This window comes from Taudactylus pleione, unplaced genomic scaffold (genome assembly GCF_031769625.1).
Source record: "Taudactylus pleione unplaced genomic scaffold, aTauple2 ptg000329l, whole genome shotgun sequence".
Taxonomy (NCBI): Eukaryota; Metazoa; Chordata; class Amphibia; order Anura; family Myobatrachidae; genus Taudactylus; species Taudactylus pleione.
In genome coordinates, this window is record NW_028284730.1 from 5,017,053 (window position 1) to 5,037,493 (window position 20,441).

General features: G+C 41.4%; 1 protein-coding gene across 3 annotated transcripts in view; it reads right to left on the bottom strand.

Annotated features, from left to right (window-relative positions):
* The window catches only part of TCF7L1 (transcription factor 7 like 1), a 39,499-nt gene extending 19,823 nt beyond the window's left edge, over window positions 1-19,676 (bottom strand). For all 3 annotated transcript variants that reach the window (XM_088443353.1, XM_088443352.1, XM_088443351.1), the window contains exons 1-3: window positions 19,205-19,676; window positions 18,843-18,903; window positions 16,501-16,631 (exon numbers count right to left, since the gene is read on the bottom strand). In XM_088443353.1, coding sequence (XP_088299479.1) covers window positions 16,501-16,631; window positions 18,843-18,903; window positions 19,205-19,390 — 378 coding nt within the window. In that variant the 5' untranslated portion in view covers window positions 19,391-19,676. The remainder of the gene's footprint in view (window positions 1-16,500; window positions 16,632-18,842; window positions 18,904-19,204) is intronic.
* Window positions 19,677-20,441: the final 765 nt, after the last annotated feature.

A 20,441-nucleotide genomic window follows, 5' to 3' on the forward strand; every position in this document is an offset into this window, starting at 1 on the left:
TCCAGTTACAAGTAGGAATGTACAACAGGCTGAGCTCATGGGGGCCCTGACATGAGGAGGCAACATGGCTTGAGAGAAATTGGGGAAAAAAAAAAAAAAAAAAAAAAGAGCATTTAACCTACCATCTTCTAGAAAAATGTTTAATGAATGACTTTACTTTATGTAAATTTGTATGCTATTAGGAATTACGGAAATAAACTTTCCAAATAAAAGTACTCTTAGGTCCCACAGGATGCGGAAATGTTCATGTACAAAAAAAAAGCAAAAAGGTCTAGAATTTTGATGCACTCCATGTTAAATGATATTCCCAGCCCAATCAAACAAGGGGGGTTTATTGCAATCAAGGGGTTATAGGTCAGTCAGGTCTTTGGCTTGGGTTCCCATGGAAACAAGGCCTATTCATAAGAGAAGCAGACCCTTCTTCAACGAGACACAATGGGAGCCATTAGTAAAAAGGAAGAGATGGAGAGTGCATACAAGGGAGGGCGAGGAATGCTTTGCCTCAAGAGGCATTCTATTTTGCTTTTTAAAATGCACTCTGATAGGCACCTACATTTTAGAGAACAAGAGGTTTTTCACTACCAATAAATAAAAAAAAAAAAAAAAAATATTATATATATATATATATATATATATATATATATATATATATATATATATATATATATATATATATATATATATATATACACACCCACCGCAATAGGGTGTTTTAATGTTCTCTCTACTGACATCACCTAGCGTGAATACTATAATAAATACAAATAATATATATATATATTTTTATTTATTATATTGCATCACACACACACACACACACACTTGCACTTTTGTGAAGGGTCCGTTGCATAGGTTTTCACTAAATTAATCTGCACAAATAAGGGGGGGGATGCAGTCAGGGAGCAGACAGTTGAAATGCTGACCACCGGCTTCCTGACTGTGCAATCCCGGCAGGCGTCTAATGATGGGCGTGAAAATGCTGAGACTCTTATTATCCCTACGCCTGGAGCCCGGCATACCGAACGAAGGTAAGCCAGGCGCGGCCAGCAGGAGAGGGGGCAGGGGGAGGGTTTGGTCAGGGGCTCCTGGGGGGACGACTTAGGGTTAGGCATGTCTCCACAGTGGGCTGTTCGATATCTATCAACCTATAAGAAGCTAACATCCCACTGTGGAGAATTGCCTAACCCCCCCACCTTCTCCAAGCCTAACCCTTAGTCCCCCCCAGGAGCCCCTGACCTAACCCTCCCCCACAGCTGTCCGAGCTCGGCTTACCTTCGTTCGGTATGCCAGGCTCCAGGCATAGGGATAATAAGAGTCGGCATTTTGACGCCCATTATTAGACCCCTGCCGGGATTGCACAGTCGGGAAGCCGGCGATCAGCATTTCAACAGTCGGCTTCCTGACTGCATCCCCTTATTTGTACAGATTAATTTAGTGAAAACCTATGCAACGGGATACTTCACAAAAGTACAAATGGGTGAAAAACAGGTTTTACTGGAATACATACATACATACATACATACCCAAAAGTAGTGGCACTCATAGGACTTCGTATCACTTTAACAACATGGTGTGTTCACACCCAACAGGTACCTCCATACAGTCACCGTTTCATTTAATCCAAAATTTCATCAGGACAAAAAGGTACAGTGTAAATATAGAATATATAAGGTAAGCCAATAACACTACCTGTGTCCTGATGACATTTTGTATTTGTATCTGCCTATTGACTACGTATATTGGAGGCACCCAGGCCAGATGTGCTACTCAGAGCATATATATATATATATATATATATATATACACACATACATATACATATATATACACACACACACACACACACACACACACACACTATTCCCTGACTCAATCCTTACTTTCCCCTAATGGGTAGCACGTATATGTAAATCACTTCATTCTTTGTGTGCACTTTTTACAATAGTGATTTGACCTTGGCATTTACAACATCTCTGCTAGGGAATATTAGCCTATAACCCTGGCTCTGCAGGAGTTAATGGCTTCCACAAAACATTGCAGGCAACTTCCACTAGAAGTTATTAGTAGGGTCTATTGAGAAGGAGGGGTAGGGGCACATCCGCTGTTCCCTCAATGCTGAAATCTGAACACCCCCCCACCCATACAGAAATGCCCCGTAGCTGTTCATGCCACTTCACAATTCCCTCAAAATATCCCCAAGTACCTACAATCCCCCTCGCCAGACCAATAGGATTTCTGTCCCCGTCTACCATAATCCCAGAAGTTTGCTGGTTCAACAAAATCACAGCCCCTGAACACATTGCCATCTATTTGTCCCAACGTTATTCTAGTCTTTCCCATACAAAGGAGTTCAGGACAATTCTAGCTTGCACATATTGGAATCACCTCCTATGACAAGACATCCAAGCATCCATTGAGCTTCTATGATGGCAGTGGTCACCCATTGTCCGCACACAACTACTCTAATTCCTTAAATACAAGTCTTGTATTGTAATAATCTAGCAATGCATCAAAATTTTAATCCAAACAACATGTAATGGAGCATACACACGGTCAGATTTGTCAGATGAACGATTGAACGATTTTTGACTGCATTAAAATGAATGGAATCATCCAAGTCTGACTGCAAACACATCAGATGTCAGATATCGTTATCTGACAAACGGGAACGCGCATTGTAGATCGTCCATCGTTCAGGCATGTCAGATATGTCAGATTTTCCTTCAGATATGAACGACTGAATGATTTTTAAATAGTTATCGTTCATATCTGAAGGAAAAATCTGACCGTGTGTATGCACCATAAGTCCCCACAAATGTAGTAAAATATAAGCCACAAATTCCACACCCACCAATGTCCTCCCTGCATCACCCTCAGCAGAGATTCATCCTGTTCTTCATGAAAAAGACTTTCCAAAAATAGACTAAAAACACTGAAAAGCAATCCTGGTCACTTGGCACATATGTTTGCCCTATGAAATGTGCACCACATCCTCTTGTCACTCAATAAATCAGACTGTCCTCGTCACCCCTACAGTGAGTACAGCTGGTGTAAGGGCTCAGAGTGGGGGAAAAAACAAAAACAAACAAAAAAAGTGCTATAACTTTATAATAGTAGAACCTGACTATACAACTACGGACATTCTGTGACGGGGTTCAGAATGGGGCAGAAACATGAGGAGTGTATAGAAGGGAGAGCAGTTTAACAGCTGCCCCTGAGGTGTCAATTATCCCAGAAACCTCCACACCACCTCCCACCCCTGACTGGTGTGAAATTACACAGGGCTCACAGGCATACTTCCTGGGCCAACTGGATGCCATATGGAGACATGTACCAATCCGGCATGTGAATTATACAGCTGTGCTGAACTGAAGAACTTACTCTTTAGATCAAATCAATGAATTCTCCAAATGTCCACAATATTAAACTAAAAAAATAATTACAGTTACGCTTACTCAAATTAGTACAAAACATTTACATTTTGAGAAAGATTAAAAACAAACAAACAAACCCCCCCCCCCCCCCCCCCACACACACACACACACACACACACCGACCTGTTTAGGGAACGCCCATTTGGGTATTTTTTTTTTATATTCTCTGCTTAGCAAATAAATTGCAGGAAACAAAAAAATAAATACACCGGAGACGTTTACCGGTCTGGGAAAGGGAGGAATGTGCAGGATTGTCGCCATTCCTAACCCAGACTACATTAAAATGAATAAACCAAAAAGTAGAACTGATTGAGGGGTACAATGATTACACCAATGACTGGTATATACAATCTGCTTGCACAAGCTATATAAAAAAAGAAAAGAAAAAACCAGGGTGAAGCTATGGAGATGTTCCGTAAGCATTTATCATAAATTGACACCAAACGTTAACATTATGACAACAGCTATCCTTTTGGAGAAGGTGGTAAACTCAAAAAGGGTTAAAGAAAACAGAGAAAGTTATGAGCGCAGCTGGATTTTACTGCATGGGAATCATAATTAAAGAAACCCCCCCCAACACGTACAGCCCCCACCTCACGCATACGCTCACAGCCCCCCTCCAAGACGCTCATTCCCCAAAATAATATGAGCCAGATGTGCCCTTGCAGCTGTCTGAGTGTGTAGCGGTGACCAATATGGGGGAGATTAACCCCTTGTGCTTCAGCCTCTGCCTCAAGAGATTAAGACTTAAGTTTAAGCAAAAGGGGGAGATTTAGATCCAGGGGCTCGAAGTATACAAAAAGAAAATCGTAAAAACTAAATAAATAAACCTATTTTAAACAAAAATATAAATCTAAATAAACCTCACTTGCAAATAAATACAAGTTATGGAGCGTACACACGGTCAGATTTGTCAGACTTGTCAGATTTGTCAGATGAACGACTAAACGATTAAACGATTTGAACGATTTGACCAAAGTTTTGAACGATTGAACGATTTTTGACTGCATTAAAATGAATGGAATCGTCCAAGTCTGACTGCAAACCCATCAGATGTCAGATATCGTTATCTGACAAACGGGAACGCGCATCGTTGATCGTCCATCGTTCAGGCATGTCAGATATGAACGATTTTCCATCAGATATGAACGACTGAACGATTTTTAAATCGTTATCGTCCATATCTGAAGAAAAAATCTGATCGTGTGTATGCACCATTACACTCACACATTTGAGGACTTCAATGCGACCGAGAAAAAAAAAAAATAAAAAGATCCAGTTCAGTCAATACCAAAGTTAAACAGGAGTTAATGTAGGGTATGTCCCTAAAATCAGGAACGACCTGGGCACAGAGATCTGTTTAACGTGGAGGATAGGTATGTATAGGGAGAATTAAATGAACTGTTCCAAGATAGAGGACAGTATGGATGGTGTAATACAGAAAATACAGTCTGGTGATTTCAGAGCATTTAGCAGGGGGTGGGTGTGGGGAGTGTGCATGTACTGGGACACAAAACTTCAGATACAAAAGCACCTATGCAATAGGGCACATGGCAGGAGTCTCGCTGTAAAGGCGACTCTATGCCTGTTTTTTGAGGGGCTGTCAGGGAGGGGTCATGGTAGAAGGGGTTGGGGGGAGTTCTCCCGCAGACTCTGAATCCTGCTCAGCTGGTTTCATGGTCTGCGCTGTGCATTGTGAGAATGAATAGCTCCTTTCAGCCTGTGAGACAAGAAGCTGTGTGCACAGCCCGGGGAGGGAGAGAGAGGGGGTTACGTTGTCGTCCATTGCCCCATTAACCTTTCCTTGGCTGGATTCTTGTATTGCAGGTATTGGAGGCACACAGAGAAATGACAAGGCAGGGCAACTGAAAGCAGAATCTTACACACCAAAAATAAAAGTGAAATGTGTATGCAGAAAAATAAATAAGTCCTTGACCTCTCTTTCTTTGATCCCAGTATACCAATACACAGGTAGAATGCAAAATGAAGCTATGGGGCCTTGAGTAGCTCTGAGTAATTAAAGATGGTTGCCTAACAGAACTTTGAGCAGCCATGCACAGGATGCAGAAGTGACACTCACTTTAGTCTAAGCAGCACTGTGAAATTCCACATGTCAGGGAGGGAGAGGGCGGAGGGTGCAAGAACACAGACCCCTTTCAGTCAGCAAAAAACACAAACCAGGAGCACAGCCGAGATAGAGCAAAGAAGGGGAGGAACAGTGTGTTTGGGGGGTGGGGGGGGACAGCAAGGACAAAACACACTCCATCTGCACTTGATAACTAGCCACGTCAGATTGCAAGCTTCTAAGGCTAGGCAGGATCAATATCCAATAGCTGCATGGAGCAATACAATTTATACAAGATCTGTCAGTTTGCCTGAGAACCAGGACCAGTGCCCAGCTATGGCTGCACATATAGGTGCAGGGTGAAGATGGTACTTATGGGGTGTAATCATCCTGCGGCATTTTTCCGTCATTCATAATAGTCGGATTTCTCAGTTTCGGATCCCGGATGCTGCGATATTGGTGCGGCCTAACAGGATAATGAACTTTAGATCGAGCGAACATAAAAAATTTGCTATATTTAATAGTAATACTGAATTAAGTTACTGACTAATGAATTTGGTACATTTCTTGCCCAGGTGACTTAGCAGGAAGGGCACTATAACTCACTGCCAAAACAAAGGGACATCTTATGAATGACAAAACTAGGGACTAGAGAAATTAAAAGGGTTTCTTTCTCGTGAATAATTTCAATTCCCAAAAGAAAGACAAAAGAAAAAAAAAGAAAAATACACAAGGGCAAATAGATACAAAATCTTATTGAACCAGCTTAGTTCAAACATATGTTCTTAGCACCATAGGGGGTATATTTATTAAAGTGCGGGTTTTTAGAAGTGGAGATGTTGCCCATAGCAACAAGTCAGATTCTAGCTATTATCTTCTGGAAGGTGCTAGATGTTAAGTAGAATCTGATTGGTTGCTATCATCTCCACTTCTAAAAACCTGCACCTACATAAATATACCCCATAAGAGTGATCCACTTGGCTATACATAAATAAATGGGAAGTTTTGGCAAGTCCTGGAACTTTCCAGGTATTTTCAGTGTGTAGCCGGTGATGATCATCTATCGACTATATTAGAAGCAGTTATCAGAAAAGGAGATGGAATAATATCCATATTAAGTGGTAGAGACTCCCATACAGGCAGTGTTGGAAACCTGCATACTAAGCCCCATTCTGTGTCCAGCAATCACCCTAGGTTTCCACTGAAAACTGGTGTGAATTACCATGGGCCATTACCATAGATCAACGTTTCATTTAGAACACTACTTTAAAAGTAAAACCCTCCATAAAAAGCATCTATTCATGTATACAGGAGAACCGAAATTACAAGTGTACTGGAAAAAAGCTTCCGTGTGGAATAGGTCTGTAACAAGTTATATTCTACATATAGTTGTGATAATGTAAGACCATGTCCTTTTATCAGTGAAGGGGACCTTCATAGATTACATTATGTAACAAGTCACTATGATGAAGAACACATTTAATTCAGTTCTAAGCAGAAGTAACCAATATAGACGAGGTCATGTCAGCTTTCCATGGTATCCAGCAGATCCCAATTTCAATGTCTATTCTATATTTCCTGATTTGCATAAAGAAAAAAACCCTGGCTATAAACTCAATTGATCATAAACAATCAACTTTAAATAGGATTAGGTACATCTAAATTACGGCCCTAGTTGCAACTGTATATATAGGTTGGGTACGGGAAGCTGGTGCTCGGGATGCTGGCAGTGAGAATCCAGACGCCGGCATCCCGACAGGGTTATGATACCGACAGCTGTCAGTCAGTATCCTAACCCTCCCCGGTGCCTAACCCGAACACTCCCCCCAAACCTTCACCTAAACCCAGTAATTAGCGTGGGGATGCCGGTTCCCATCCATAATATTAATTTAAAAAAAAAAATTATATATATAAAACACACACAAATGCAATTGATTAATAATCCTTTCTCTCAATAACATGTTTCAATTAGTGGCATGGTTAAGTGAGATACTGCGGCTATTTATATAGTGGACACATTCTCTATAAAGCGCTGCATAATGTGGCTTCTTTCACATCAGTCCCTACCCGAGTGACGCTAACAATCTATATTCCCTTTCACATGTGCACACTAGGGGGTATATTTACTAAAGGTCAGATTTTAAATCAACTTAATATCTATGAAAATCGATCTACATGGATGTTGTGCTTCTCTGGCACACATTTACTAGCTTTTAAGTGTTAGTAATGTGCGATTTATCCACAGAAACACAACAGCGGTGTCGATCAGTTAGAAATCTATTCAAATCAAACCTAAATATACCACTAGGATTAATTTCTGCTAAAACTCAATTAATCCAACCGTATATTTTTGAACATTTTCTCCGGAGGAAATACACACAATCATGGGTAGACTCTCTAAACTTCACACCAGGTAGAGGTCACTGGTTGGAGTCAATCCCATGACCTCCTGTGCAGTGGAGCAGCAAAGCTAACCACTGCACAACCATGCTGGCCAAATACATTTCGATTCTTAGACGGCGATTCAATTGTTTATCGCTCCCGTCTAAAGCGACTGGGAGCTATTCAGTTGCTGTGGGCGACCATCCCTGAGGCTGCACGTATTGCAGATTTCTGCTCACACCCTCCTGAGGTGCTGGAAGAAGTCCACGTAAAGCAGGGCTTTGGGACTTATCACAAGTACTGGGAGCGCCTTAACTGCAGTGGATCCGGCAGTTAGCATGGGAGAAGCTGCTTAACGCGACTAATATAGTGCATTAGGACGCAAGAACGCGGTCGTTGAGGTTGCGCAAACCATTGAAAAAGTTCCCGGTCAATTTAGACAGTTAAATTGAATCGCCCCCTTAAGATCCAGTCTTAAAATATCAGTGTTTTAAATAGAATTGTTCCATTCAGTTTTCAGCTGGGTACACACTGGAGCGATATCGGCCAGTTATGCTGTTCCAGCCGCATTTTAACGACATACTGGCCGGACCAATCAGTGTGTACAGCCAATCTGCATGCTCCCGCTGTCATTAGCAATATCTTCCTGTAAGCTATGCTGCAACCTAAACAAGCGATATCGCAAGCGGCACCATGCAAGGTAGCGAAGGATGGAACGAGGGATTTGTCCATTGCTTCATTACATCGTTCTGGATGTGTACCGCAGATACGACATGATGGGTACACATTGCTCCAGTGTGCAATCCAGCTTTAAAAGTGCAGAAATTAAACCCATTACGGAAACTTGGCAATATTGCAGTGAAAATATAGGAGATTGTTTTCTTCCCAAATTTCAGATATGGCCTTTAATGAAATTTAGGGATTTAATTTCTTGAGGTAGGTCGCTATTAACACGATACATTTTCCTGAACAGCAGTGCTGGTGGTGCCTCTTGGTAAGAGCTTTGTATAATGAATTGACTAGTCAGTATTATGTCCTATTCCTGTAGTACAGGCATGTCTACAGTGGTTAAAACTAGGTGCTTCTGGGAACGGATTAGGATGTTTTTTTTTCTTCTGTACTCTGCCTGAGGGCCCCACGCCGGTTGAGACTTGTCCCCACCATCCGTCCAGAAAACAGCTCCAATAGTAGTGGATGGGCGTTGCGCTGTCGACTTGGTGTTACATCAGGACTCAATCAGTGAACATCTCAACTTACTTGGCAAAGAAACTTCAGATTCCAAAAACATAAATCATGGAACTGTCCCTCACCCAATAGTATAGGCAATGTCTGGCACAGAGGGAATAGAGATATATTAAGTTCCAGTATAAAAATGGTGGCCACAGTTTTACTATAACAAAGGAAAAAAAAAAAAGACGGTCATTTGATACAAATGTAAAGTAAATATGAAACAAAAATCCATTTATTTTGTTGAGCCTTTTGCACGAGGCGAGTTTGACAACAGTCCAAATGACAGTCCACCAATAAGCCCCTGGGGTCGACTTAAGTGCTATATCAGATGCAATCAATGGAAGAAGTTATTTGGCAAGCTTTTTCTGGACAGTACTAAGTTATCTTAATCAGGTTTAGTTATGTATAACAAACGGCACACAGTATAAAATGCATCTCAGAAGCAGGCAGCCTGCGTATCTCAAGCTGTTGTGAAACTAGAAGTCCCAGCATGCATTGGCCATGTTGTTTCCCAACAGATGGAGTAGATCAGGCTCAGCTAGCCTGACCTAGGTTCATTACTTAAATGTACAGGGAAAATATTGTTCTAAACACAGATCATAAAATAAAAACGCATTTTGCTACATACCAAAGTAAAATATGCTGCCCAAGTCAGTCTGCATTAGTAACAAAAACAAAAACACAACATTGTCCAGGATACAAAATAGTTTCAATGAGGGTGAAATTTGAGGTAAAACATTATTAATGTTAATTATCATCATCATCTACTACTATAGCATGGGTGCTAGTCATCAGTTTGGTTTTAATCACTAGTATTGCACACCACGTCAATATAATTGCACCTTCAACACAGCCAGTAAACTGTATTTGAATGGGATGTAGTTGTCAGACTGGCGGACGTGATGTCGCCAGTCTGATCACCGACGCTGAAAGTCCGACACAGGACTTAGTATTGGCGTCGGTATTTCGGTACCTATCTTAATCCCGACGCAGATATCCAGAAGGATGAGTGTTTGAACAAGGCAGGTCCAGTGTGCCCTTAGCCAAGTGGGGGTGGGGGTTGGGTACAAAGGGGGGAGGGTTAGGCTACAAGAAGGGAGGGTTAGGGTGAGAAGGGCAAGTATACCTACTCGACCCCTGTCAGGATACCAACCATGCCGCTGTCTGTATTTTGACAGGAGGCAATCCCGACAGCAGGCATTACATACAGATTCCATTTGAATTGCAATATTAGGGGGAGATTGATCAAATCTTGTAAGAGATAAATTGGAGAAGTTACTCATGGCAACCATGTCGTTTTTCAAGCAAAGCCTGTAAATGACAGCAGCTGATTGGTACTTTCTCTCCCACCAAGTTTTGATAACTCTCCCCCATAAGCTTTTTTGCAGCTCACATTTCCAACATGTTCCTGTCCTAGACTAGTTCCAATACGCAGTACAGCTTCTTACACCCAGTGGATGGTTGGAGAGATTCTATATAGAATGATCATTTTCCCCTTTAGTGCTAGTCCATAATATGCAGAAAGTCATTCATGTGGTTGTGTATAGAGTCAGATAAAAGAGAATACATCAATAAGAGAAAAACCCTCCCCTCACCGCACACCCTTTCAGTGTAGGCTAAAGCATTGTATACAACAAATATACATAAAGAGTACAGAATTTTGCTTAATGGGATTGCCTAGTTTAAGGTCATCTCTAGGTACGGACTAACTATACACAAGCTTAGGGTGCTTGCCATCTTTTCTTGGCACTCTTGCCCTGACCATGCTCTGTGCTGCATCAAGCCCTGCTCTGAGTAATGTACCACTAAGCCACACTAGAGCTTTGAGAGGAGGAGATCAGGGGATTCTGGGACAAGTCATCTCTCTATAGTGTGGTCAACACAATTTATAACACGTAGCATCCCCTTAACGCAACCAAAATGCTCACAAGAGACTAAGATAGAATTATAGCTGATTTTTTTTTTTTTATAATATATATATATATATATATATTTATTTATTATACTCCACCCCCAACATAACTCCACCCCCAACATCTCCCCTCCCTTACAGTCCAGGTTTTAAAGGATAGCCATGTGTAAGTACAGATGGTTAAATGTAAAAAAAAAAAAACATTAGGTACCAATTAAGTCACCTGTGCTCAAGCATAGATATCATAAAAACATGGACTGCACACAGGGAGGGGAGGGGCTTCATAGTTTTTGCACACATGTCGGAGCTATTCAATAATTCTGAATGCATGATTTCTACTGTTTGGGAGCGCTAAACAGGTCTATTTGGGCACGACATGGGTATAAAACCTGAACAAATTGGTTATCGCTCTGTCAGCTTAGACAGGCGATGGGGTGCACAAACAATTGTATTCCCCTCAGAGTTTGGGAAACGAGGCTCTAAAACCTAAAGAGCAAATGTACATTGTAAAATAAAAGTGCTCGTATCCAGAATTTAGGATTCGGATTGAAAACTCTTTAGGATCAGTAAAACTGCAACAGTAAATATAGTTCATATTCATGGTTGCGACAAAGAAAACAGGTGCAAAGCCTCTCCGTCCCGCCTCAAATTTGTAGGTAACAATAGGGTACTGTTTGTGTAAAACTAGACCCTGTATACCTAGGAATCCCCTGCTTTCATTCACTTAACACCTATTGTTAATTTCAGAACAGGAGGTCTCTGTTCACCCCGCCCCCCATCTTCCAATTAGTAGATGTTATTTCTGTAACGCAGCACCAGCAACAACACAGAAACCTGTGCCCAGGCCACGCACGCAGGAAGGGAACACAGATAAGAGACGCCACATACAGGCTTTATGAAAGGGGTGGGCCTCAAGAGCTAACAGTATATATGCAAGTCCCATAATAAAAACAAACATTATTTCTACAGACAGGTCTCATAACCAGCCCAGTAAGTAGGATCAGAGACACATACACAAATGCACCACAAGACAATGTAGCTCATTACAGGCCACGCTAAAAATGTACATTTTATTTATACGTGGGGTGTCATACGGACCCACAGAAAAATGAGTTGTAGGAAGGAAAGCAGGAAGGAAACTGGTCTCAGGGAAGGAAGAGCCAGATAAACACGCAGGTTGACCCAGAACACACATACAGCATTATGTGGCTCTACAGACGCAGAAAAGGACAGGATACAGCATTGCCCTCATACAAAGGTGCGATATACATGGATTAGACTTCCAGCAGAGGTGATAGAAATATAGCCAAGGACCTTTGCTCACAGACTAAAATTTCCTTTACCATCTGCGTATAATGAAAACGGTGCCACAGGTAACTGAAGGACAATCAATGCTGCCAGCTAAGAAAATGAAAGCTTCCGATTGGCTGCTATGGGTTACAAACCTTTTTAGTTATCCGGTAAGCAGGTATATAAAATAAATGTTCCCTAGCTTTCAAATCTTAGCAAATACCTACTCAATCAATTTCGGCAGCCTAGTGATAAATACTGGCATCGTGTATATAGTGCCAACATATTTGGCAGAGTCGTATTGGAGAAGATTATACAACAAAACCACGGCTTGTGAGAGGTTACCATATGTAGAGGGAGAAAGGGAACACGATTCAGGGAAGGGGCACAGCTGGTGTCAGGGTAGGTGGTGTGGGAAATGGGAGAGTGTAAAAAGGACGCCAGAGTTTAGCATTTCGATTATGGCAGTTTCGCACATGAGCAGAAAAACGCTTTGAGAGTATTTAAAATGCTGTAGGGTAATCTTACCAGTACAAAGGGATAGTGCTCTCTACTTCGTAACTAAACAAGGCCTTAGCAGGAGTATTAAGCCCAGCACGAGTATAGGTGTAGTAACCACACATCAAATGCACAAATGCTCCAAACCCTAGGACAAGGGACCAACTCCAACACAAAATCCTGTATGTGAACCATCTTGTGTTAAAAAATCCAACACTTGTACAATAGCATCCAAACGTCTGACAGATCATGTCCTAGGCAAGAAACAGTTTAACCTATTACAACCAGACTTTATTAGTTACAATAAAACAAAATGCCCGTTTGGTCATTATGGACTATAGTTACATGCACATCATTGTATTTCTGGGATTTAGTTAGCAATGTTGAACAGTACAAATGGACTCTTCCCATTGTAATACGGATTGCCGCGTGTCTCTTAGGGGCATAACAGACTACAATAGGATGAAGATGAAGCAGCAGTTTGGCGTAATCTTCCCACGGGCCTGCAAACTCTCCCACAATCACCACATCCAACATGCCAGAGAGACCTCTTACTTAAGAGACAACTGTGGGCTATGCCAGTCTATAATTGGGTTTTATCTACATCTCTGCACATCTATAAAGCAACCAACGCATCAGATTAGGTGTCAGAAACTTGCTGCATGGTCAAGTGCTTTACAACAGGAACGGAGGCTGCAAGATGACCGCGTCCTCAGCCACCCACTGAGGTGGGACCAAGACTTCTCAGTTAATTGAGACAGGTATGGGATTTTAATTAGCCATCAGTTATGTGCTGCAGCCTTGTTTGGGGTAGGTTTAGATGACTTATAACCCTCCTCCTGTCCCTCAGGGTGAGGCCATTTACAATGCACATTGGGAGGAGGGTGCATCATTCCTGTCCTGTAGAGGAATTTAATTTGCAACCAGACAATTCGCCCTGATCACCTCCCAAAACATAGCACACAATGCTGCCTCATTAACAGCACTCAGGAATAGCTGAGGGGGTCATTTAAATAATAAAGAAAGGGACAGACAAAAGCAGAGGGGATTGATAATCCCACCAACAGCTCCATTGTCCCTTAACCCCTTGTAAATCATTCAGAACTCGTACGGAAGAACATGCAGAATTGTGCAAGCAGATAACATTTGGATTTGTGAGTTTCTCTCACTCTCCGGATGGAAGTGTTTATTTGGCCAGTGATGTTCGTACGCGTACAGCACCAGAGATTAATAGTAATCATCACCCTGACCACTGGTGGACATTTTTCTACCCTCTTGCTCCCAGGGTGGCTTCAGCAGAGGGCACGCACAGTCACAAACAGGCCTCTTAATCAGTGATGACAGACTCAAAATATTGTTCCCAGACCGCCATTCTACATATTAATCCCCATTGCAAAAGTCATGGAGCAACTCTCAAACAAAAAGAATGATTTTGTCAAGAACACATGTAAATAGTTAAAAAAATATCCAAAATTTTGCTACTTACAAGGTCAAAATATTAATATACCACGTGTGTCCTCGCATACTAAGCTTAACATCTTAACTCTTTCGTTATAGAAAAATACATAAACCGTAAGACAAATCCATATGCCCCCCCCCCTCCCTCACCTTGGGATACTAGGGTTTCAGAAGTTATAACTCACTATTCAGCATGAGAAAATATATATAAAGAAGGAAAGGCGAAAGTAACAAAGCATAGTCTGTGCACAGAGGAACACCTCGTACTGCTCGGCTTATAGTAGGCACACACAGAACCCAGTCAACCTCCAAGTAAAACACTCCCTTATTCAGAGACTCAACAGCCTGCCTGAATTAGGAATACATACATACAGATTTCATTTTGAAATCTTTAAAAAGTGGGCCTGTCACCTATACAATGCAGGCTGCCTTTCACTGGTCAGAAATAATTTTCATATGGTTCAGCATAGTCACCAGCTGCTACTAAATTCATAGACTAAATATGGCTTCAGCTCACAAAATGGCTGCCACCACTGTGTGTAGGCAATGGCTGTAACCTAGTCTTCAAATGGAACAAAAAGATAAATGCACATAAAAAAAGGTCATTAACATTAGTTTACTTGCACCACAGTTACTAGAGAACACTAAGTAAACAACAATGTAATTTAGATAAACAGAAATAATTAGAGCGCACAATAATTTGTGGTGAAGAGTGCCGATCAGGTGAGAGGAAGGGGGATAGCTCAATCATAAAGAGTACAATTTACCTAGAAACTACAGCTCCTACCTCTAAATTTATCTGGAATATGGGCCATTTTCAGAGAGCAACCAAGATACTCCGATTTAAAATCAAATTCCAAACCACATGCATACCAGCCTTGTGTGTTCCACATCCAGATTAGCCGTGTGAAAGGTGCCAATGGTATAGAATTGCAAACCGGTCACGCAAGAGGTTTGACAGAGCAAAAATCCACTCAGATACACTTATGAGATACATGGGGAGGGTGAGATCCAACACAACTACATAGTTAATACTCCAATATGGTGCGTAGAGTCAAGACCTTAAAACACCCTTAAGCTGGCCACACACAGCGATATTGTACCCAATCTGGCCGATTCCGACACATTGGAACGACAGATCGTGTAAAATATGGCCAAATCCTGAGTAAATCGTGAGTCCCCACTCACGATGCGCATCCCCGCTGGTCGCACATTGCATAGTCAGGTCTGCAGTGCGGTAGGGCAGATCTGACAATCTAGGACACGATGCACTGACATCGTATGAAGATTGGACACCAAATTGTGTGCAGATCGTGTGCAGAGCTGCCGGGGAGAGTTTCAAGGGAAAGCGTACACGTCGGCTGATAGTGTGCAGATCGCCATGTGTGTGACCAGCATTAGTTTATAAATCAAATTATAAGAACAGAATAGTTTAGCTCTCAAAACAAGGCTATAAAGTGTTTTCTCCCCACGAGTGGGGATGGAGTTACTTGAAAAATACAATTAGGTCACAAATACACAAAGCATACAAGAGTATCTAACAGGAGACCTAATCAGAAGGTCTTTTATACAATATCTCACATACAGAAGTACCAGCAGATTCAAGTAATTCATCTTATCCAAAATTATCACCAAAAACACATCACCTCTCCCAAAACCTTGCAGAGATGCCACTATATGGCCAAGTTGCCAACGACAAATTTAGGCTAATAGTTTTCAGGAAACCAGACATGTCCTCTCATTGTCTAACCTTCATTAAATAATAATCTAATTGCTGGTTCGTTGTCGTGGCTCAGGTCCAATTTTGCACCTAGATGCAGACTAAAATGGTGCCAATGTATGTAGGGTTAGATTGTATATCTAAGTGTAGCCCAGATATGACAGTCATGTTTACCCAAAGTGAAAGACACAGGGGTCTATTTACTAAGACTTGGATGGAGATAAAGTGAACGGGGATAAAGTACCAGCCTATCAGCTCCTAACTGCCATGTCACAGTCAGTGTTTGAAAAATGACAGCTAGGAGCCGGTTGGTTGGTACTTTTTCTCAGTTGACCTTGTCGCCATCCAAGACTTAGTAAATAGACCTCAGACCCCACACCCCCACCAATTCTGCACCTGTTCCCACAAGTTATTCTTATAATAAATCTGACATAATATCCTGCCAGTTTACTAATAGTTATATTATGACGCAGATGAAAACGGCAATGTGTTATGTTTGGATAGTTCTTACTGTGCGGGCACTAGGCGAGAGGGCACCATTGGGCAAGTAATGGCCTCCAAGGTCTGGAATCATCAGGAATGGGTATCCTGCATAGGGAGGTCCTTTGAAGAAAGCTGCGTCTTGGTGTTGCCTCCTAAATGCTGTTGGGAAGAGGAACAATATGAGTATATAGCCTGGTAAACACATTACACCAATTGGCCTCTGGTATAAAACATGTGCAACCTTATTACAGTATCTGTTACAGATTGGCATCTCATCTGTAACAGCTACTATTCAATTCACGTTGAATTGAAATCGCCCAGACTAATTAGAGTATCTATACACACACAATTCTGTGACAGATATTTTGGCATTTCAATACAGAGAAACTGCCCAAATGATCTGTTAATCAATAATGAACAAAATGTTACTCCCCCCCCCCCCCACATAAACATGTAGAAGCACTGATTCACATTGTGCTACATAACACACATATGCACAATTTAAGTTGCATTAAAAAGGTAGCAAAAGTAAAATTGACCTTCCTATACAAGAATATAAAATATACTGCAGCATGCTAATTGAACAAACTATACTTTCCAGATGGAATGTAGAGCGTTGTGAAAACAAAATTTTTATATATATATATATATATATATATATATATATATATATATATATATATATATATATATATATATATATATATATATATATATATATATATATACACACACACACAGTCTCCCAAAACCAAATATTCCAAAATAAAGAATATTTTTCACTTGCCCAAGATAGTGAAACCTTTGATTGTTCAATGTACACAAACTTTTTTTACGTGACAAATTAAAAATAAAGTATAAAATTACTTATAGGCTTTGCGTATGTGAAACAAATAAAATTTCATATATGTACACAAACTTAGTTTGAGCCACAAAATTATTGAAAATATTGTATAAAATTACCTTCAGGCTGTGTGTATAAGGTGTATATGAACCATAAATGCATTCTGTGTTTAGAGTCGGGCCCTATTCCCAAGACATTTCAATATGGCATGCAAATATTCCAAAATATGGCATATTCCGATTTCCAAAATACCCTTGGTCCCAGCAGTTTGGATATGGGAGACTCAACCTGTATATATACATACATACATATACACATATAGGATTTTATACATGAGCTTCTGCCGTCCCTTCAAACCCCCCCCCCCCCCCCCAATTTTCAGGGCCTGTTTTTCTCTAGGCATGGAAGCGCCTTCTCTCGCTCCTTCGGCTGTTGGCTAAACAGAGCGCATGCCCCATATTAAGTTCAACATTAGCAACATGGCTCCCACGGAACAGAAGCACTAACACAAGCCTCACAGAGTGTAAAGGATACATCATGTACAATTTAGGTTGGACAACAGAAATGCAGGTATATGACAAAATAATCCCACGTTGATTTATGCAAGCTGAAAACATATTCTTGTGACTGTATAATGAAAGAAAGTATGGAATAAATCAGTGGATTTCACAAATAACGTGCAGTGAGACAGCAAGGGAATGCCAACCTTTTCTGTATCTGGTACAAGGCAAAGGCTCTATAGCCGTTTGCAACTTTATATTGTTTTCAGTGCACAATATTTAATGACTACAAGTGATGTACACAAAAACATGAATTGATATCACATTTTGCCATCAGTCAGTGTCAAAATGCACGGTGAACACTTTAACTATATAAGTGACTATTCATAATATAATTGCAGATCTTGATCAAATACTTTTTGTGGAGATTGTTGAAGAGCTATGATCACCAATGTCCTTGCACAAAGTTTAATTTAGGCAGTTATTCAGATTGATAAGACTGTGCCACAAGTTTACACTTATTTACAAGTCTGTACTTGATATACGATCATATAAAGTCAGCCAGCTTTTCTTCAAAAATATTTTATTATGAACATGTTCCTGATATTTGAGTTTAAACCAACAATTAAATGTATGCTTTGCAATTCCAGCAATCAGTACAGATATATGGCACTATTAAACTATACTGTTCCAGAAGCTTGCAGTCAGTTGTGTACTTAGTGAGCTAATAAATCAGAGAATTTCAGGATCTTATAAAAAAAGTATTATATAGGGTTCTCCAGAACAGCTCATTCCAACAACCCCCATGGTGGCTCCTAAATAAAATGGGGTAAAGTTTTATTCATCAGATCATTTAAAAGTAAAAATGAAGATCAATTATTATTATTTTTTTGGACATAATGACCCAAATTATTCCTTAATCAAACAAAACATTATTATAAGCACCAACATTTATATTTTAAGATCTATTACAAAACAAAAAAAACACTGAACAAAACCCAAAATCTGAGATTTGGGGTAACTCACCTTCTGACAGGTAATCCCGGGGTTTCTCAAAGCGCTCTCTTGGAGGGGGGCGCCTCTCCGCCTGGATAGGGGGGAATGGATAGCTGGGTCATATACAAGTGGAGGACAAGGTTGTGAAATAAGAAAAGTCGGGACTATGTAATACACAGTGCATGGGGTGCAGTACATATGGGACATGGGCCTAGGTAGAAGTGAGATGATGGGGTATTTGGGGAAAAGCATTAGGAGTCTGGCCACTAGGAGGCAGTATTAGGGGGTGGTAGGGGGTATTTGGAGAGAAACCGTTGGAGTCTCACCACTAAGGGGCAGTATAAGGGGAACGGGGGTAATAAGGGGGAACAGCATGTAAGGGCAGTCCATACCTCGGAGTCCGAGTCGCTGCTGTGATTCTCCGACTCGTTGACCAGCGAGGATTTGACGTCTGCTAGGTCCCCTTCTGCGGAGCCCTCTCCGGGACTCTTCTCCTCCTGCTCCCCTTCATCCTTAAACCGGATCAGCTCATCGTTAGCCCCCAGCTCATCCCCCCCGCCGCTGTTTAATTGAGGCATGGTGTTTCCCCCCACCGCTGGCAGACCAGACCACCAGGGAGGAAAAATATATAATGATAAAAAAAAAATATAAAAAGAAAAAAACTCCAAAATTAAAATAAAACTCTGCAAAAAGGAAAAAATCCGAGCAGCCCTGGACACTACAGAGCAGCCCTGTGCGGCATAGTGAGAGGCCAGAGGAGAGAAACTTCCTAAACCCAAAAGGAATGTTCCCAACTTTCAGCTAAACAACTTATTATTTCACCATACAGCCTGTAAATACCAAAATCACTAACACCCCCCTTCCATGCACCCCCCCTAAACACACCGCATAGCCAGGGTCTCAGCCCCCCCACCCCACTGCACAAGCTGGGTCTCCCCCCATTACACTCCACAGCCTTCCTCCTCCCCACTACAATACACAGCCAGCCTCCCCCCACCACCACCTCCTTCTCAGAGCAAACTTCCTGCAGCCTCCTAAGGAATGAGAGGTTTTCTCTCAGTAACAGAATGTCTCTTTGTATGTTACAATCTGCTCAGCCTTGCAGCCCTGTGCAGGCAGCAGAGGGCTCCTAAAATCAGAAAACTGGTGCAATAAATCCAAAAACAAAAAGCCCCTACCCAGCCAATGCAACAAGTAGCACCCTAAAAAAGATGCAAACAAGGTCCCCTCCCCCTGTTCTCTGACACCCCCCTTTACAATCCAGGGAGACTGCGAAGTTCCTTGAAAGTTGCAATAACAAAAAAAACACGAAATCACAGCTCCAGAAGTGAGAGATGTCCAATATGAGAGAGGAACAGCTTCCCCCCAGCCAGCTCCAGTCTTCTTATCAGGGTCTTCTTGCCTTTTTTTTTTCCTTTTAGGTGAGGGGAGGGGGAGAACATACCCCCGCCTGTAGGATCTGTTTGAGATCCTGCTCCTTTCTCTGGGTAAACTCTAATGCGGACTTGCAAGAGCAGGATCCCCAGCCAGAATACATGGGAGGAGTCTCTGCATGCAAACTGACACTTATTTAAAAAAGAACTGCTCAATGGACAATTGAGGGAATGAGGCCAAGATTAACTCTTCTGC